General features: G+C 37.3%; 1 protein-coding gene across 1 annotated transcript; it reads right to left on the reverse strand.

Moving 5' to 3' along the window:
- Window positions 1-10,135: 10,135 nt before the first annotated feature.
- irx2a (iroquois homeobox 2a) lies at window positions 10,136-14,387 on the reverse strand. The gene is made up of 5 exons (XM_082148997.1): window positions 13,930-14,387; window positions 12,477-12,879; window positions 11,537-12,202; window positions 11,122-11,191; window positions 10,136-10,821 (listed from the first exon to the last, which is right to left on the reverse strand). The coding sequence occupies exons 1-4, from the start codon at window positions 14,146-14,148 to the stop codon at window positions 11,142-11,144; spliced, it is 1,338 nt and encodes a 445-aa protein (XP_082005123.1). The 5' UTR covers window positions 14,149-14,387; the 3' UTR covers window positions 10,136-10,821; window positions 11,122-11,141.
- Between the last annotated feature and the right edge of the window lie 2,292 nt (window positions 14,388-16,679).

The following is a 16,679-nucleotide window of genomic DNA, read 5'->3' on the forward strand; positions in this document are numbered from 1 at the left end:
TTGGGTGGGACATATCAAAAAAAGCTTTCAGGCTGAAGGAATATTTTCATTTAAGAGAACATTTGTCTGTTTTAGGCTCGTTTTTATAGAAAACTATATATTTTTTCATGAATAAATCTGCTAAAAAAATTATCGTGTCAACTTAGTACACTAGCACCCTAGCTAACAGGGAACGTTCTCAGAACTTTGGTCTTCAATCAGGCAATGTTCTCTCAAAGTGATGAACAAACGTTCTTAAGGTAACGTTAATAGAACATTTATTCAAGGTTATCTGCACTTGAATAATGATCTCAAAGTTTTAGCACAAAGACATTGTACATGGAACGTTTTAGTTTAACATTTATTTTAAATGTTACTAATTGTTCAACCCGATCTCACGGCAATTTGTACGTGTTTTACGAGGTGGCTAATTCGTACGAATTCAAATGACCTCACTCGTACGAATTCGTAAGATTTTTGCTAAATCGTACATATTTTACGAGTTGTCCAATTCGTACGAGTGAGGTCCCACCCCTAAATCTACCCATCACTGGGGTTTAGACAAATCGTACGAGTGAGGTCGTACAAATTTGTACGTATTAGCCACCTCGTACTCGCTCAAAGGGGTTCGGCTGATTTTTGGAGTCCTTGCACTAGCTTAAAGATGCATTCAAGCTATTTTGTAAGAAAATACTCCCAATTTAATTTGATTGCCTTCATATGAGCTGTGTGAATCTCTCTTTCTGGTGCTAGTGCTTACTGTTCTGGCCAAGAATGTTAATATATTATCCGAATGCCTGTCAATAGAGAGAAAAAAATTGTCTTTTGTAGTCAGATACTGTAGTTACCGCATCTACCAGCAGGGGAAAACAGAGCCATACTGTTTTGACCCCTTGTTTCAAGCACAGAAAAACTACATTTATCTCATGAGAAGTAAATGATTTGACTGAATCCTCTAAACCAGTCCTGTTTCCAAGTCCTGGTCCAATAAACCCATTTTATATCCTCTTGGGCCTACAAAATGAAAACAATGCAGTTGATATCCCTTACCTAACCATTTCCTAACATAAATATCAATATTGTGAGGACGATGTTTAGCTTCTGGTCTCCTTCCAAAGTGATGAAGTAGATGAAATGACACAAAAGTTTGAGAATACAGTTCTTATCAGACAATCATTTCAAACAATAAAGTCACACAAACTTTTTGTTGAATTGGGAAGTCTAGTTATTTCACATCTTTAGACCAGTTTTGAATAAAAAATGTCTTTTAGCAGTCTAATAAGTAATAAGTGAAGAAAGTGAAGAGCATTGCATTTAAAACAATCCGAGATAGTAAGAGAAATGTGGATATTTTCTCTTCTGAACACAGTCGTTGTTGCTGTTGTGCTGCTCTGGGCTCGAGTGTGGACTGATATGAGTGTATGTTTGTGTGAATTTGTGTGGGGCTCTGTTACAATGTGTTGATGTGAATCTGATCCCAGACCTCTGGTAATTTACAGCAAACAGTGAGTTTTCTTTCCTTTTCAACTAGTGAATCACTCCTTTGTATGTTACTTATCAAAAGCACAGTTGAAAGTTTATTGCATGGTTGCACTGTGAAAATATGAAAATCTGACAAACAAACAAACAAAGAAAGAAAAGAGCTGGCTGTGACTACCCCTGGAGATACATTTTTATTTCTTCCCATAATACATTACAAAGGGAACGCAGCAGCTGCTTTCGTCCTCGCATCTGTGGCAATTAATCGTGCTTTTAAATGTACTTAAGAAAAAAAGTAATTCATGAAAGATCCTTGGTTAATAACTCTCGCTTTTCTGTATAAAAGTGGAATGCTTCGCAGGGAATTAATCTGCACATTTTTTCAACACCATTATTGTTATTAGTGGACTTAAAACTAGTGTATCCTTAATGAGATATGCAGATTAACCTTTTTGAAGTGGTTCATCGTTTTATAATCCTATCAAGAGAATAATTTGCCTCCTTGTATCTTGTACTTTGGTTGCACTCTCTAATCACTTTTCATTTTGGATAACTTAATAACATAGTTAAATACAGTCTCTTGATACTTTTTTCGCAGACACGTCGAAAGTAATTGAGAATAATCGTCGCGAGAACTCTCAGACAATAAGAAAGGAGAAAGCGCTGATTTATGTAGCGTGTGTAAGCACGGCCGCGTGGCCAACTGCAACAGACCAAAGTAAACACTACTTTTCATACTTTTCAGCTGTTTTAAGCTTCTCGGCTTTGAATTATTTCAGCTTTAGAGGGTTTCTGAGGAAAAGAGCTGAGGCTGAACTCTTGACATTTCCACTGCTGAAATATGCTAAATAATGAGAGAAAATACAGAGTCCCAGACCATGTTGAGGAAGCATTTTGGCCGTATACTATTTCAAACCTACCAGTTACACATATTTTCACACAGGCAGAAGCTCGGCTGGCTGCAGTTGTTGGCACTCCGCTTCTCAATCTTCATGACAACTCACCACATGCAGTTTGTCTTCAAATTGACCTCAACCAGAGTATAAATAGATGCTCACAAGGACAGAAGATCAATGTCTGTGCTTGTTTTCTTTGTTTTCTGAAATGTCAAGAGGTCTGCCCACACTTTTTGTTTAGCGAGCCGTTAGTCATGCTACGACTCACCTAAAACAACTCGTTTATTGTTGTGCAAATTAGTGCTTTGTCATTTGTGGAGAAAAACACTTGACATTTTCTTTTTTAATGCTAAGTGCATCCAAATATTTGTCATATATAGGGGTATAACAATACCCTCATGTCACGATTCGATACATATCACGATACTGAACTCATGATACAATATTATTACGATACTCCAAGACATATGAGACAAGGTTAACAAGGTGACATGGCGCTGGTAACCCAATGCACAGGACAATAGTGACACCAGAATAAAAATATTCATGATTCTGAAGCTGAAAATACAGAATTATTTTAGATGAATATGCTTGCACTCTGTCACTATATTTAAAATAATGTAGGACACTTTTTACTGTTAACATAAGACATTTGGCATTATCAGGACCCACAAATGCATTATTATACATTATATTCAACATTATTTATAGTAGTTTAAAGCATTAACTGGCACTAAACTCTGTACACTTAAAACATTTTCTCACACAGTAATTTTCGTTTTGGGTGAATGTCACTATCCACAATATTGTTGTATGTGCTATATTGTGACACCCCTAATTTATATATAAACACACACACACACGTTTGACCATATATATATATTTTTTGAATATATATATTATAAATACATAAAGCTGAGAACATTCTTGAATTAAATTTAAACACATTTCTATTGCATTTTTCACAATACATGTAGTCCCAAATCATATTAATTTAGTCCTTGCATTCTTTGTTTTCAAATATGTCTATTTATCTATATAGTTTTCATTTCAGTATTTGAAATCTCTTCATTGCTGTTCTTTCTCACTTGTCGTTGAGTTTGAGAAACATGAATCAAAATGCAGTTGTCTTCTCCAGGTGACAATTTTGTAGTCTTGCTTCACAACAGCGGATGTTGATTCTGCGTCACATTAAAGAGCTCTGAGAGTTGCTCCTGTGTCTTGGCTTTCCCTAGACATTGTTCGAAAACTCTAATAAACTCTCTTCAAAAAAAGACGACAGGCAGGGGAAAGACAGAGAAGCGCTTTAAAGGCAGCCGCTGCTAATTAGCTGATAAACCTGACAGATAGCATTTAACAAGAAAATCTGGCAAACGCAACTCGAGGGAGGACGCGGGAGGAAAAGGTATGATGCTCTGTCATGCTCGTTTTAAATTCCTCACAACAGAATTGAAAGAGAAAGCATGTCGTTTGATTGTGCTCATCCACCTGCTGATCTCTCTGTGTCTCTGTGTGAAGGCCAGAAGCCACAGCTGGGGACACAGAGCAACCGTTGGAGACACGACACAGAAGAGCCATCTCTGAGGTCAGATGCTTCTCCTCACGTGTCAATCTGCTTTGTGAAAACTCAGGAAATGATGCACATGACAGCATATGATGACTGTGGCTACTGGTTTTACTGGAATGTTCAAAGGTTCATTTATGGTGTTGTATCTCAAAATGCATGAAAAAGTTCTCAAACCCTCTGGTGCTCTTCGCTAGCCTCATTTTTTTCTTCAGCAGAATGGTACGAAACTTGATAAAGGTTTTGGGACTTGCTATGTGAACACACACACAAAAAAAAAAAAATCATGGACATGATTTGACCAGGTTAAATGGTCCTGAAAAAATTGTCACACATGTGCTCCTCCCCAAAAATGAGTGCATTGGAAATTAATGGGAGACAAATTTTATCTAGTGGAGACTTTTGGTACTGTGGCCAAACAAAATCTTACTGAAAGCAAATTTTTTTGAGATATCAGGCTCAAATTTGGAACACAACTTGTTTAGATTTATGGCTTTGATTTTCTCTCAGTTTTAGAGTAAAAATATATATTTCAATTGAAAATAGTATTTTTGCAAATTTTTCATAACAATAAACATAACATTTTGTAACTTTTTAAAGCTTTTTTCACTTCAGCAATAATCTGTCAAGTGTCGTCCTTGAAAAGAGACCAAACTTAATTCTGTGCTCTAAAGCATTCAAGATTTACGACAGTTTAAGTTGGAAATTTTATTTTCACGTCTATGCTCAAAAAGTGAATACATGGATTATAAACACAGCGTAAATATAATTTAGTACCATAAAATCCCCTAAAAATATTAAATAAAAAACTAAAATCCCTATAATGCTTGGCCTCTCATTGCTAGTATTTCTGGTGGAATCCGAAAAATGGATTCATCCTAACCAATCATGCAGTTAGTTGGTATAAAATTACAAAACTGTAATAAGTTGGACAGGTTGTGACACGCCTTTAAAACCACAAACACTGTGTATGATAATATGATGCAGACTAAAAATATGGGTTCATTTGCAACACGAATAAACAGGAATTGTGTCGACCACAGTGTGTTGTGAATTATTGCTTTCGAGAGCATGAAACGCACAACCTTAGGCAAGCTTTACACAATATTTAGCCCAATGCTTGTTTCTGTCTGCTGCTTTTTAAGCATTTCAAATAATTCACTTTGATTTTCCTATATTTATGTTAATAATATTTAAGTGTTGTTGAGCTAATGCAGTATGAATTAAAGAATAAGTCCGTCAGTTTTGAATTGTTATAATGTCAGTGGTATATGTAAATTAACAATGTGTACTCTTCTTCCCTGCACCAGATCTACCCGTTTATTTATCAGCAAATGTCCACCGGATGACGCAAAACACGCCATTTTGCATCATCCAATAGTTGTTTGACACCTCCAGGGCTGTTGTTGAATCTATAGATCGAACTTCTGCATTTTTTTATTCCCGCCCACGGGTAGTCGGATTGAAGGACGCCACCAAAATTAAAAGTGCAGTATAGGTGTTATTCTTTTTCGCAATTTTACAGCATTGACAGTCGTATTTTGTCAAAAGCCCATCTTGCCAGCAGTAAATTACATTTGTAATTAATAAAAAAGAACATTTTGTTATGCTAAAAAAAATCTTGGTTATGTTGGGTCACTTCAAGTCCTGAAGCGAAACTAGTTTTGGCTTATTGCTTCATTTTAACACTCACACATGCAATACAATTAGTTAGCATCCCGAAGCAATAACCTTCAGTGAGTAATTACACAGAAAGGGTGGAGGGTGAAGAAAGATGATTAGAGAGTGTGGGAAAATTGAGATCTACAACTTTCCTTCAACCGAAGGAATGTGTGCCACATTCAAGTCTCACGGAAAGATATGTGGGATAGGACCATCCCATCTAGTTTCCCTCAAGCCTTGGATATCATAAAGGTCCGGCAGGTGGAACAAGGGATTCTGGGTCTTGTAGTTTCCACTTTTAAAACGGGAGGCTGCCTCCTCGAGTCTTGTTGAAACCCGACTTAACGGTGTAAGCTTCTGTGTAAGCAAACTCACAGAGAACTTCAAAGGGTCAAGAATCCTGCTGGGATTTGGCCGGCGAGATGCTACCCGATAGATCCTGATCTTCCAGTCGCATTAATTCGGGGCTGCTATATTTGTCCAGTGGAAGAGCGGGCATCGGTGAAGTCTCCGAGGGAGGGGATAGAGGGTTAATGCCGCCCTGATCCCCTAGGAGAGTATTGGCTTCCAAGGGAGCCACAAGCAGCCGGGCAGCAGCCGGGGGAGATCTAGTGCCTGAGCCCTGCACAACTTGAGAGAAACTAGCAGAGTAATTTGAGCTAATGACTTAGTGGCAAGCTCTGGCCTGACCCCGAGCTTGGCTAGAGCAGATGCTATCAGCTGAACACGGCCCTCTAAAACGAGAAAAAGTGCTCGGGCTGCCCCCGTCCTACTCTTTAGTCGACGAACCGCGAGTTAAGGCCAACTAGCCCATTTGCATTCTGGCCGGGACCCGTTAAACAGAATTTTAATTAGGACTGATATTGGTGCAACTTCATTTAGTGCCCTTAATGGCCGCTGTCTGCAACATTCCCACGCGCACACGCGGCTCTTCTGGGATATTGTGTTTGTCCGCGAGGCATGACCGAAATGTAATGTGCGACGACGGAAAAAGAGGCACAGATGGAAAAAGAAAACTGGCGGGAACTGCAGGCTTATTTTAAACTTTAGCCGCAGTCCATTTGGCACTAATGTGTTTGCCTTCATTTGTGAGAGTTGCCTATGCTACTCATTAACACGGCCATCTTTTTTGAGTTATATCCCGGTGTTAAAGTCCCCCTGTAGGCAATAATTGTATCCCTTAAAACTCATCTTCGATCACTAAAATTACGCATTTAAAAGTTTTTGCCTTGAAAAATTTTTTGTCATGCTTTAAAATAGCTTGAATGTAACTCAAAACCAACATTAACCCCGCCTGCACTCAATCGCACCAGCTCAGAGATCCACTAGTTGACGATCACATGTTGACATGATTGGTTACAAGGTAGTTTGTGACGTCAGAAACATCAGCGATTTCAGAGGCATTTTTTAGACTGTCTTCGGTTCACTGCAGTTTTAAGGAGAAAATACTCAGCAATGGTGTTGGCTTATACATTTTTGCATGGTTTGTCTTAAAGCATATTAAAAACACCACATATACAGATCTTAGCAACATTAAAAACTTGATTTTCACCACAGGGGAACTTTAACAGTGAGAAACGTGGCGTGGGAGATCCCATCAGATCATTGGATTGGATTCATCCTATCTGACGACGGCAGTAATTATGATAGCATACCTGTGTGTGGAAAAAAACGGTGAAATGCTATACGAACTCATCAGAAATGATAGCCTATGCAAGACACTAATATTGCATCACATTATTTAATGTTACGGAGTATGCATCACTTTTTATAGGCTTTACTTCACAATAAAAAACGAAGGTATAGCATATTGTAGCCTAAATGTGTATATGTATGGATAACGTTTTTGATGGCACGTTTTAGTATGATACTTATAAGGAGTAACAGTCATTTTGCGTGAAATCATTCTGTCTTTGCTTTTAAGTGCTTTCTGTCTTTTCTTTGCTTTCTGTCTTTTGCTTTTACCCCCCCCCCCCCCCCCCCCCCCCCCATTTGAACCTTTTAATATTGTAGCTTTTAATTAAAAAAATATTGAGCGTGTGAGAAAGAATATTTAAAGATATTCTGTTACCTCTCTTATTAGTGCAAACAGCGACATATTAAAAAATAGCATTCCCCAGGCCTGCCCTCATCTTACAGCACGTTACTGAGCCATCCACACCCTTCATTAACTCTCCACCAATATTTTTCTTTCTTCGCTCTCTGCTTTCTTTGTCATTTTGCCACTATTTAGGTTAAGTCAACCCTCCTTGATCATTCATGGAAATGCTTTTTCTACAAAGTAACACACACATATAATACATATCCACCCATGAAAAAAAAAAAAATATATATATATATATATATATATAATAATAATTCTTAGCATTAAGGGCATTAAACACTTTTCAAAAGTACGTTTTATTCTTTAAGCTGACAAGTTGACAAAATCATAAACCGTTCGATTTGAGACTAAACATTTTGGAAGATAAATATCGCGCAATAAACAGTACTATAGATACAAAAACAACTTCTTAAAAAAAAATAAAAAAAAATAAAAAAGCCTAGGCGATGGATTTAGATGAGATCTTCTGTATTTGGCTACTCTTGGCAGGAACAGCACAGTCAGTTAGAGGCCGAATGGTAAGCTGACGGCTCTAATTATCTTATTTAGAGTCTAGTGTGGACAAACTCTCTCTCGTGCCTTGATCAGTCTAATGGGAGGACATCTTCTATGACACCTTTATGGAAGAACTGAACCAATACTCACTTTAGAGCTTCGGAGACTTTGATGTATCTTATTAAACCCACATGTAGCCTACTCGATTTGTTAATACTTTTTCTCTCCTTTCCTGACCTGAAATGTTATTTACGACCCGACTCTAATGGTAGATTAAAGTTGCAAAGATAAACGGTGTAGAATAGAGAGAGACCATTAGAGGCTGCTTTCAGAAAGTGTCTTAATGCGCTTGCCCTCTCCAGTTGGATTCACTGAACTATGTGGGGTCAGCATGTGTTGCACACACACACACATACATGGAGAGAAAGAGGTGTTCAGGCATTTTTCATAAAATAACTATCAAATGTATCAGGCTTTGAGCGTTTTCGTTTTAAATATATTGTTGTTATTAACAAATACCAATAACCGCATTAAAACGATCGATACAGTCATCGTATTAGGCTATTTCAACTCGTAAAAGCAATATTACACGTGGCCTTTAGGCTATATATGAACAAATTTGTATCACTACTATCACATATAAAAAAATACAAAAAATAAATATTTACTGAAGTTGTCAAATTTCTTATTTAAAATTCAAATTTGGTATATGTCCAATTAATAACGGACTTCTTGCGCCCCTTTACCTGATCCCAATCAAACAGATGTGGCTGAACTTCTTTGATGTTTTCAAAGGCTGTTTTACAGAAACAATAACTCTTTTTATTGAGAACAAATGTTGACATTTGAAGGGAGTATGAATGGAAACCGCCTGTGGTGCGATTTTGACAACAGTGGTCGATCCCTCCCGGGATCCCACCTGAGATTAAAGGCTGAATTTCAATAGTTTACCTTTAATAATGTCGATATGCACAAGCGCAACACACTTCAAATGACAAAATAAGGCGTTATATTATCAACAAAAAACAAAACAAAAAATCTGCTGACCTGAATTCAGAATGAGTTATGGCTTTAAACGCGCGTGGAATAGGCTATGAATAAAATAAGAATCACTGATATGAGTCATTTAATAATTAATCCTTTATATATATATATATATATATATATATATATATATATATATATATATATATATATATATATATATATATATATATATATATTATATTAGCCCTATATTATATAATATGATATTATATTATTATATTAGCCTATATTATATTATATTTGTAGGCTACTAAAAATATATTGTATTATTATTATATATTTGTGTACAAATACAATTGCTGTATCGAAAGATTGTTGAGGTTAACACACAGTGAGCCGCAGTAATCTGTTTAACTAACGCCTTTACAATTTGAACGGGGTGGCCCGTATAAGAGAGACGTCATAGCCATCACACAGGCGCGCGGGCCCCATTGGAGCTGGCAGATGTTTAGACATGATTTTATGGATCGTTCAATATCGGTCTATAATGAAGCCCGACTGACCATCTTAAACCCCCGCCGGGAGCTCATAACGCTTCCTTTCCAGCCCTGTATTCATCATGCTGAAAAATAGATGAAGGCCTGGATTATAAGCAGCCTCTATTATTCACTGCCATCAAGATCACATTCAACATTCACGCTTCATATTCAGAGACACTAGATATTTGAAATAATATTGTGTAGCAATTAAAAAAACAAAAAAAAATTGAAACTTGAGTGTAAATTCTAAATGATGCATGCCATATCATTTGACGTAATTTTATGATCTGTATGTCAAATCTAAATATGTCTGTTACATGCAGTAGGCCTACGACACGATACTATAATTAATGATGGTAATGCATTTAAGAATATGAAAAAATGAGACTACAATGTTTTCAAGTTTTCAAAAACAGTCCACACTAAATAGTGCCAGTGCAGACTAGCGCATTTTATTTACAATCAGAGATATAAATTAGTAAAAGTCTCCTTGTTATCAACATTGTGTAACTTCGGCTTTTTTAAATAAAAACCAATCATAATTTATTTACAAAACAATGTTCATTTACCATTGCAATACAACTTGCATAAATTATAGGCATTACAAAAATAAATATCAAATGTATTCCACTCTTAGTCAAGTTTATACCAGTCCCGAGTTCTCGTTTACACTTCACACCTCTAGCACATAAAGTCTTATAGGAAGTCTATAATGTCCCGCGTGTACATGTAACCGGTGGCAATGAAGCTACTATAAGGATCCTGAGAAATAAGTTTCCTCATCGAAAAGTCACATATGTTGGGAAAAAAAGTACTTCATCGACAAATGAACGATTCATCCAAACCAGACTGGCTATTGTGCCTTATAAATTTCCTCTTTTCTTTTCTTTTCTTTTCTTTTCTTTTCTTTTCTTTTCTTTTCTTTTCTTTTCTTTTCTTTCCCGTAATCGAACGTGTTATTGTAATATAGGCAGGTGCTCTGTAGTCCGTGGGTGTACAGTGGCACACAAAAGGGTCCGCGTAAGGAGCAAATGATAGTTTAAAACAGCTTGGGGAGAGACAGAAAGAGAGAGGTGATGGCTTGTTCGCTTTGTTCAAAGCAATTGTGACACCTACCTGTGAACCAAGGAAACAAAACCTACATCAGTCGAATTTCGATAGAAATAAAAATTAATCAAATAAAACTATTGCGTAAAATGTAGAAATCCATAAATGTTCTAAAGGTCATGCATTCTATGCAGTATTAGTAGATCGGAAGGCCTCGTAATCATAATCAAAACAGTGGAACATTAGTTGACAACAACAATTCAACTAATGAGGAAGTGGCCGTTGGAAACATTCCAATAATGTGATAAAAAAAATTAAATAAAAAATAAATAAACTGCACATAACCTGCACTTAAAATTAGCGACTTACTTGAACGATCTTCATCGTCTTTAACTCGACAGGTAAGACTGGTGTCTTACTGTGAAAACCTCGGTGGGGTCTGTAGAAAATGCAAACCCATTTTAGTAAAGGGAAATAGACTACACCGTTTTGAAAGCTTAAATATTTCCTATATTGTAGCCTTGTCGATACCGTTCGATTATGAGAATAAGTAATAGCTGAGAAAAATAAATGTCACGTTCAAACAATAAAATAAAAGCAACTGCAAAAACTCGCGACGTGATCAACATGATTCTATAATAACAAGAGGCTACCAATGAAATAAATTGCGCGGTTACATTACTAGTTGCATTTGACATAGTTACTTAATTAGATAGGCATTTCGTTAAATAGCACATCGAATTCTAGCTGGCGAAGATCAACAGTATATGCACCCTTTACGCACCTTTTTTGGATTCTGCATTGGAGGCCCTGAAATGTTGTTCAGTCTGGTTTGGATTAGTCTTTAGTAGGGGGTCGCAACTCTGTTTGTGCAGAAGTCCCTCCCCAGCTGAATTATAGCGCAGTATCCCTTGGCCCTGCAGCGGGCTGAAGTTGCCATAGTTTGTGTAATTACTATAAAACGGAGAGGTGTAATAAAGAGGTCTTCCTAATATGGAAGTGGCGGGGTAGACTGCGCCCGCCGGGGACGCGCTGGGCGCCGTGGAGGTCAAAAGGCCAACGCCCGGGGGACAGTTCTGTCCCAAGTGCTGATGCTGATGCTGCTTTGGGTCCGAAGTGGCGATCTCAGCTAATGACCATAGTTTAGGTTTGACGGTTTGGTTTTGACCGTCCAGGCATGTTTTGTTGGTGCTGTTTCGGGTGTCCTCTCGGTGATGATGGGTCAAGAGAGGGGCCTCCACCCCAGTCAGAGGGGGAGAGGTCACCGGCTTGGGTGACGGGCCTCTTTGCCTCTCCTCGCGGCCCGTGTCGAGATCGCTCGCGTCGCATTTGTCCTTGGTATCAGGTCCAGAATCACAAACCAGGTCCCCGGTCCTACACGTGACCTTCTCTCCGTCAGATTCCACTGAGCAGGAGTGATCTGTCAGGGCATCGACGTGCAAACTGATGCCTGTAGACCAAAACAACACAGAAATGAGTTACTGCTGTCAAACCTGGCTTACAGTATAGCTTACAAAACTCTTAAAATTGTATTACGACGTCAAGGTATTAATTGTACAATTATTATATAGCATGTAGTTTTATAATACATAGATGTCAATGCATTTAACATTACTTTACAATACATGCATTGTATAACACTGTCTATTTTAATGCACACCAACCGTAATGTATTTAAATTAAATCCGCCTATAATAATTATAACAACAACGATAATAATTTACCTTCGTCCTCCGCAGACGCTTCGCTGTTGTCTATGGTTTTATCCGTTCGCTCATCTTTTCTCTCTCCATCGCCGTCGTCTTCATCCTCGTCCTCACTTTTATTCCGCGGTGCCCATGTCATCTTGTTCTCCTTCTTGAGTCTCCGTCTGGCATTAGCGAACCAGGTGGACACTTGCGTGAGGGTCATTTTCGTGATGATGGCCAGCATGATCTTTTCTCCTTTTGTGGGATAAGGGTTTTTCCTGTGCTCCTGCAGCCACGCTTTTAACGTCGCTGTCGCGTCCCGCGTGGCATTTTTCCGGTAAGCGGGATCATTCAGCTGGTACGGGTAACCGGGACTCCCGTACGGGTGATAACTTATGGCTCCTGCCATCCCCGTAGTGTGCGCGTCATACGGAGACCCCTTCAAAAATAACATTTGTTTTTTTTTCTGTCAGTCATCTGTTATTATTATTATTATTATTATTATTTGTAAAACATTTTTTTTTTTTTACAACTTCATAGGCTAATTCATAAACAAACACTGTATTTTAAAATAATTATTTTCTCGATTAATCATTATTTCAATGCACGTTAACTAACGATCTGTTCTGCATTACAATGTTAATGTTATTAATGAATGTTATTATAAAGTGTAACCAAAAAATATAATAGTAATAATAATTAAGCCAATAAACAATGATTAATCCTTCATGCAATTATCAGAATGCACAATTACATGGGACTGGGGTGGATAACAGATAATGGGTAATTGCAGCCATTTTGCATAATCACCAGGCTGACTTTCCCAGTGCTCTTTCAGTGTCAGACGCATATCAGTGAAGCGCAGCATTACAAATCCTATTAGAAAACCACTGGATATGGACCGTTTTTCCCGCTTTCATGTGCCATGTCATTAGCATTGCAATTCATCAATTGACGATTAAATAACGCCTATTTAACTGCGCATCATTCCAAACCTCAACTCAGTAAATGTATCCTTTGCAATTGTAACATTTTTATTCTTACAGTTAATTTTAAAAGATCGCAATCAATAATTTCACCTTGTCTAAAAGATAATGCGGTGTAGATCAGGCCTATTAAGAGTGTAAAAGTAGGCTAATCTGCAAAAGTGGGCCTAAGAAATAAATAATTAGACACGCTGTTATTGTTTCTTATAAATAAGCACGTATTGACGCATGTACATTTTATTATTGACTTTATTGCGATTTAAAACAACTTTTAAATTGTGGCCAGCTGTATTCTGCACCCGAGTAACACCGAGCGTATTTGTATTCATGACCTGCACGAGCTTCCCTTTGAAACACTCACACACGCGCGCGCGCGCATGCATGCAACTACCGAACCCACAACCAAAACTATAACCATGCAATCATGCAATATTCATGCATTCCTATCAAGAACAATGACTTGTGAATGGCGACGGCTCTACATCCACAACCGGGCTGTTTACCATGTAGGACGGGAATCCCGTGGCTGGATCTGTAGAGTAGGACAGAGGGCTGGAGAATCCGCTGGCCGAGGCTGTGAACGCAGCTGATCCGGGGTACGGGCTGAACGCTGAACCAGACGAGGACCGGGCCAGCTCCTCACTCCTCGGGGCGGCCAGCGGACAGGAGTACAGCGCCAGAGAGCCCGGGGGCTGGTAGAGGTAACCCTGAGGATAGGACATTATTCGAGTTTCTCTCCAGTAGAGGAAAGCAGGAGGGCAGAAAACGGGCTGATCGATAGAATCAACGCATTTAACCGCCGCGCGCAGGGATAAACTAATAAAAGAAAATAAATAAAAGCGCAAAAGAGGAGCGATCAGCAGAGAGCCGTCATGGAGATCCCCTAGCGTCCGTTTGTTTGTAGTGCTCGGGAGTGGAGAGTGAAGAGTTGCTGGAAGGAGCAGGCGAGTTTCTGAGAGCGTTGGAGAAACATGAGCTGTCAATCACAGCTCATCTAAATATTCCATCTCCGCCCCCTCTCTCGCGCTGTGAAATGCAATTCCGGAACAAAACCCGCACAGAAAGCAGCCCGTGCGTTCTCGGCGGCGCGTTCCCGTCGTTTATCTATTGCATTTTTCTTGCTTTTTGATTTATTTCAGTCGCTGACGGATGACATGATGCCACATCATTTGTTTCTTAAAAAGAAAGAGGTTGAAGAGGTTTTGGTCGTACATTACAGTCAGTGTATTTGCATAAACACATAATAGTAATAAACTAGATGTACATATGTACAGTTCTACTTCTAATTGCACGTTGATATTGCATTTGTAATTACTTGTAACACCTATACAAAATAGCTTTTCCTTTTTAATGTAAGCTACAACACAGAATGAAATGCATGCAATAGGCTAATACATATCCAAAGAAATGATGTACAATTAAATTAGGCTATCTATTATTATTTTTCCCCTTTTACGTTTTAAGTTTAAAACACATATTAAAACAACATATATATATATATATATATATATATATATATATATATATATATATATATATATATCGTGATTATAATTGATGATGATGATGATGATGATGATTTTAATTATTATTATATTACATATAGTATCAGCAATATTTGCCAATATGCATTGAGTGAATTGTGCAGTCATAATTCATGAACAGTAAATACAATCAGCTGAACCTTCACTACACCTTCACCTTTACCGTCAAAATCTGTTATTTCATTTGTAATTATTGTAACTCGGAACTCTGTAATGTAAAATGCACTTTTTAATCAAAGACTAATTGAAATCAACAGCATGTTATAGTGAATGTGTTGTTATGTGAATTGTTGCAGGAGCAGTGCGCGTTCAGGCCGGTGGGAGGTGTGAGTCTTCTTCCACTCAGCCCGTCATATTTCTCCTCTCTAATCGCAGGAGGTCTTCCGTCCTGACAGCACGAGTTTGTCTTCCACATACCTGTAACATGTATTTAGAATTAATTCAGCAGGAATAGTTTTTCTTCGACACGTCACTGTTCATGACACGAAAACACACACGGGGAAATTAAAAATGAAATAAATAATGAGATGTGATAACGACAAGCGGAAAGGGATGTGTAATATGTTTATTTGACTTTTACTTTTATTGTTATTAATTTTATTAATTCTAAAGTAATATAGGCCCTACATTTTCTTTGAGTCGTTATAAAACCGGTGGTGAAGAAATGTATCGGCAAATCCTGGATCCATTGTTGTATTTTTCTTTCAAGGTGTATACCGTTTCTTAAATTTAAATAATTGGAATTAAATATAGCCTACATATCACTTAATGTATTGAGTACAAAAATACATGCAATTAAAATCCGTAAAGTCATCTGTCAAATAACATAAAAAAAAAAAAAAAATCATATTAGCAATGATAGTTTTAAGATTAAGCCTATTCGAAGATTAGTGGAAATTAATAGAAATATCAATTAAACTGACATTCAAGGGGAAATTAATGTCAAATAATCGTGAGAAATTTTTTTTTTCGAATTAAAACAAAGCATTTTCATTATTTATTGCATAGGTTACAATTAATAAAAAAATCAAATGTCTTTATTAAGCCCTTATGTATTACTATTTCTGATATTTATAGCAGGTCTAATTTGTAACCTATATTCCGCACTGTTTGTACTATCTTTCATATTTTCTATGGTAAAGTCATTTGTAAAAACTGGAATGAATGAGGCGGTGATGGCTCACAGAGGACAGATAAAGCGCGCGGGACTGAGAGTGAGAGCGCGCGCCGCACAGCAGGGGGCAGTAGGTTAACTAGGTTAACTTCCATACTTAGAAACCCTCGTGATATTTTAGTCCCAGCAAACATGATGGAATTATAGGAGATTCAGCCCAAGACTGCAGCTAAGTATCAGTGAAATGCCCTTATCCAATTCACCGGCAGAAGCCTTTAAACATGAAATTATGGAATTAACTGACAATAGGCAAATAGGCTTGCATGGTGTTGCTGCTGACTCGCACCTGAAGACATTTTATATATGCATATAAATATACATTTAAATATTAGTAAATGTGGAAAATGGACATATTTAAACTGTTTTACATTATATATCATGATATATATATATATATATATATATATATATATATATATATATATATATATATATATATATATAATGCTTTATATAATACATAATACTTATATATATATATATATATATATATATATATATATATATATATATATATATATATATATATATATAT

This window comes from Leuciscus leuciscus (assembly GCF_965113295.1).
Source record: "Leuciscus leuciscus genome assembly, chromosome: 20".
Lineage (NCBI taxonomy): Eukaryota > Metazoa > Chordata > Actinopteri > Cypriniformes > Leuciscidae > Leuciscus > Leuciscus leuciscus.

Excerpts from the sequence above, each read along its gene's own strand:
- irx2a (XM_082148997.1), bottom strand. The coding sequence starts at position 14,148 with ATGTCCTATCCTCAGGGTTACCTCTACCAGCCCCCGGGCTCTCTGGCG. Across the intron at positions 12,203-12,476 it reads AGCGTCTGCGGAGGACGAAG|GCATCAGTTTGCACGTCGAT; the intron begins GTAAATTATTAT and ends TTTGGTCTACAG. Across the intron at positions 11,192-11,536 it reads CAATGCAGAATCCAAAAAAG|ACCCCACCGAGGTTTTCACA; the intron begins GTGCGTAAAGGG and ends CATTTTCTACAG.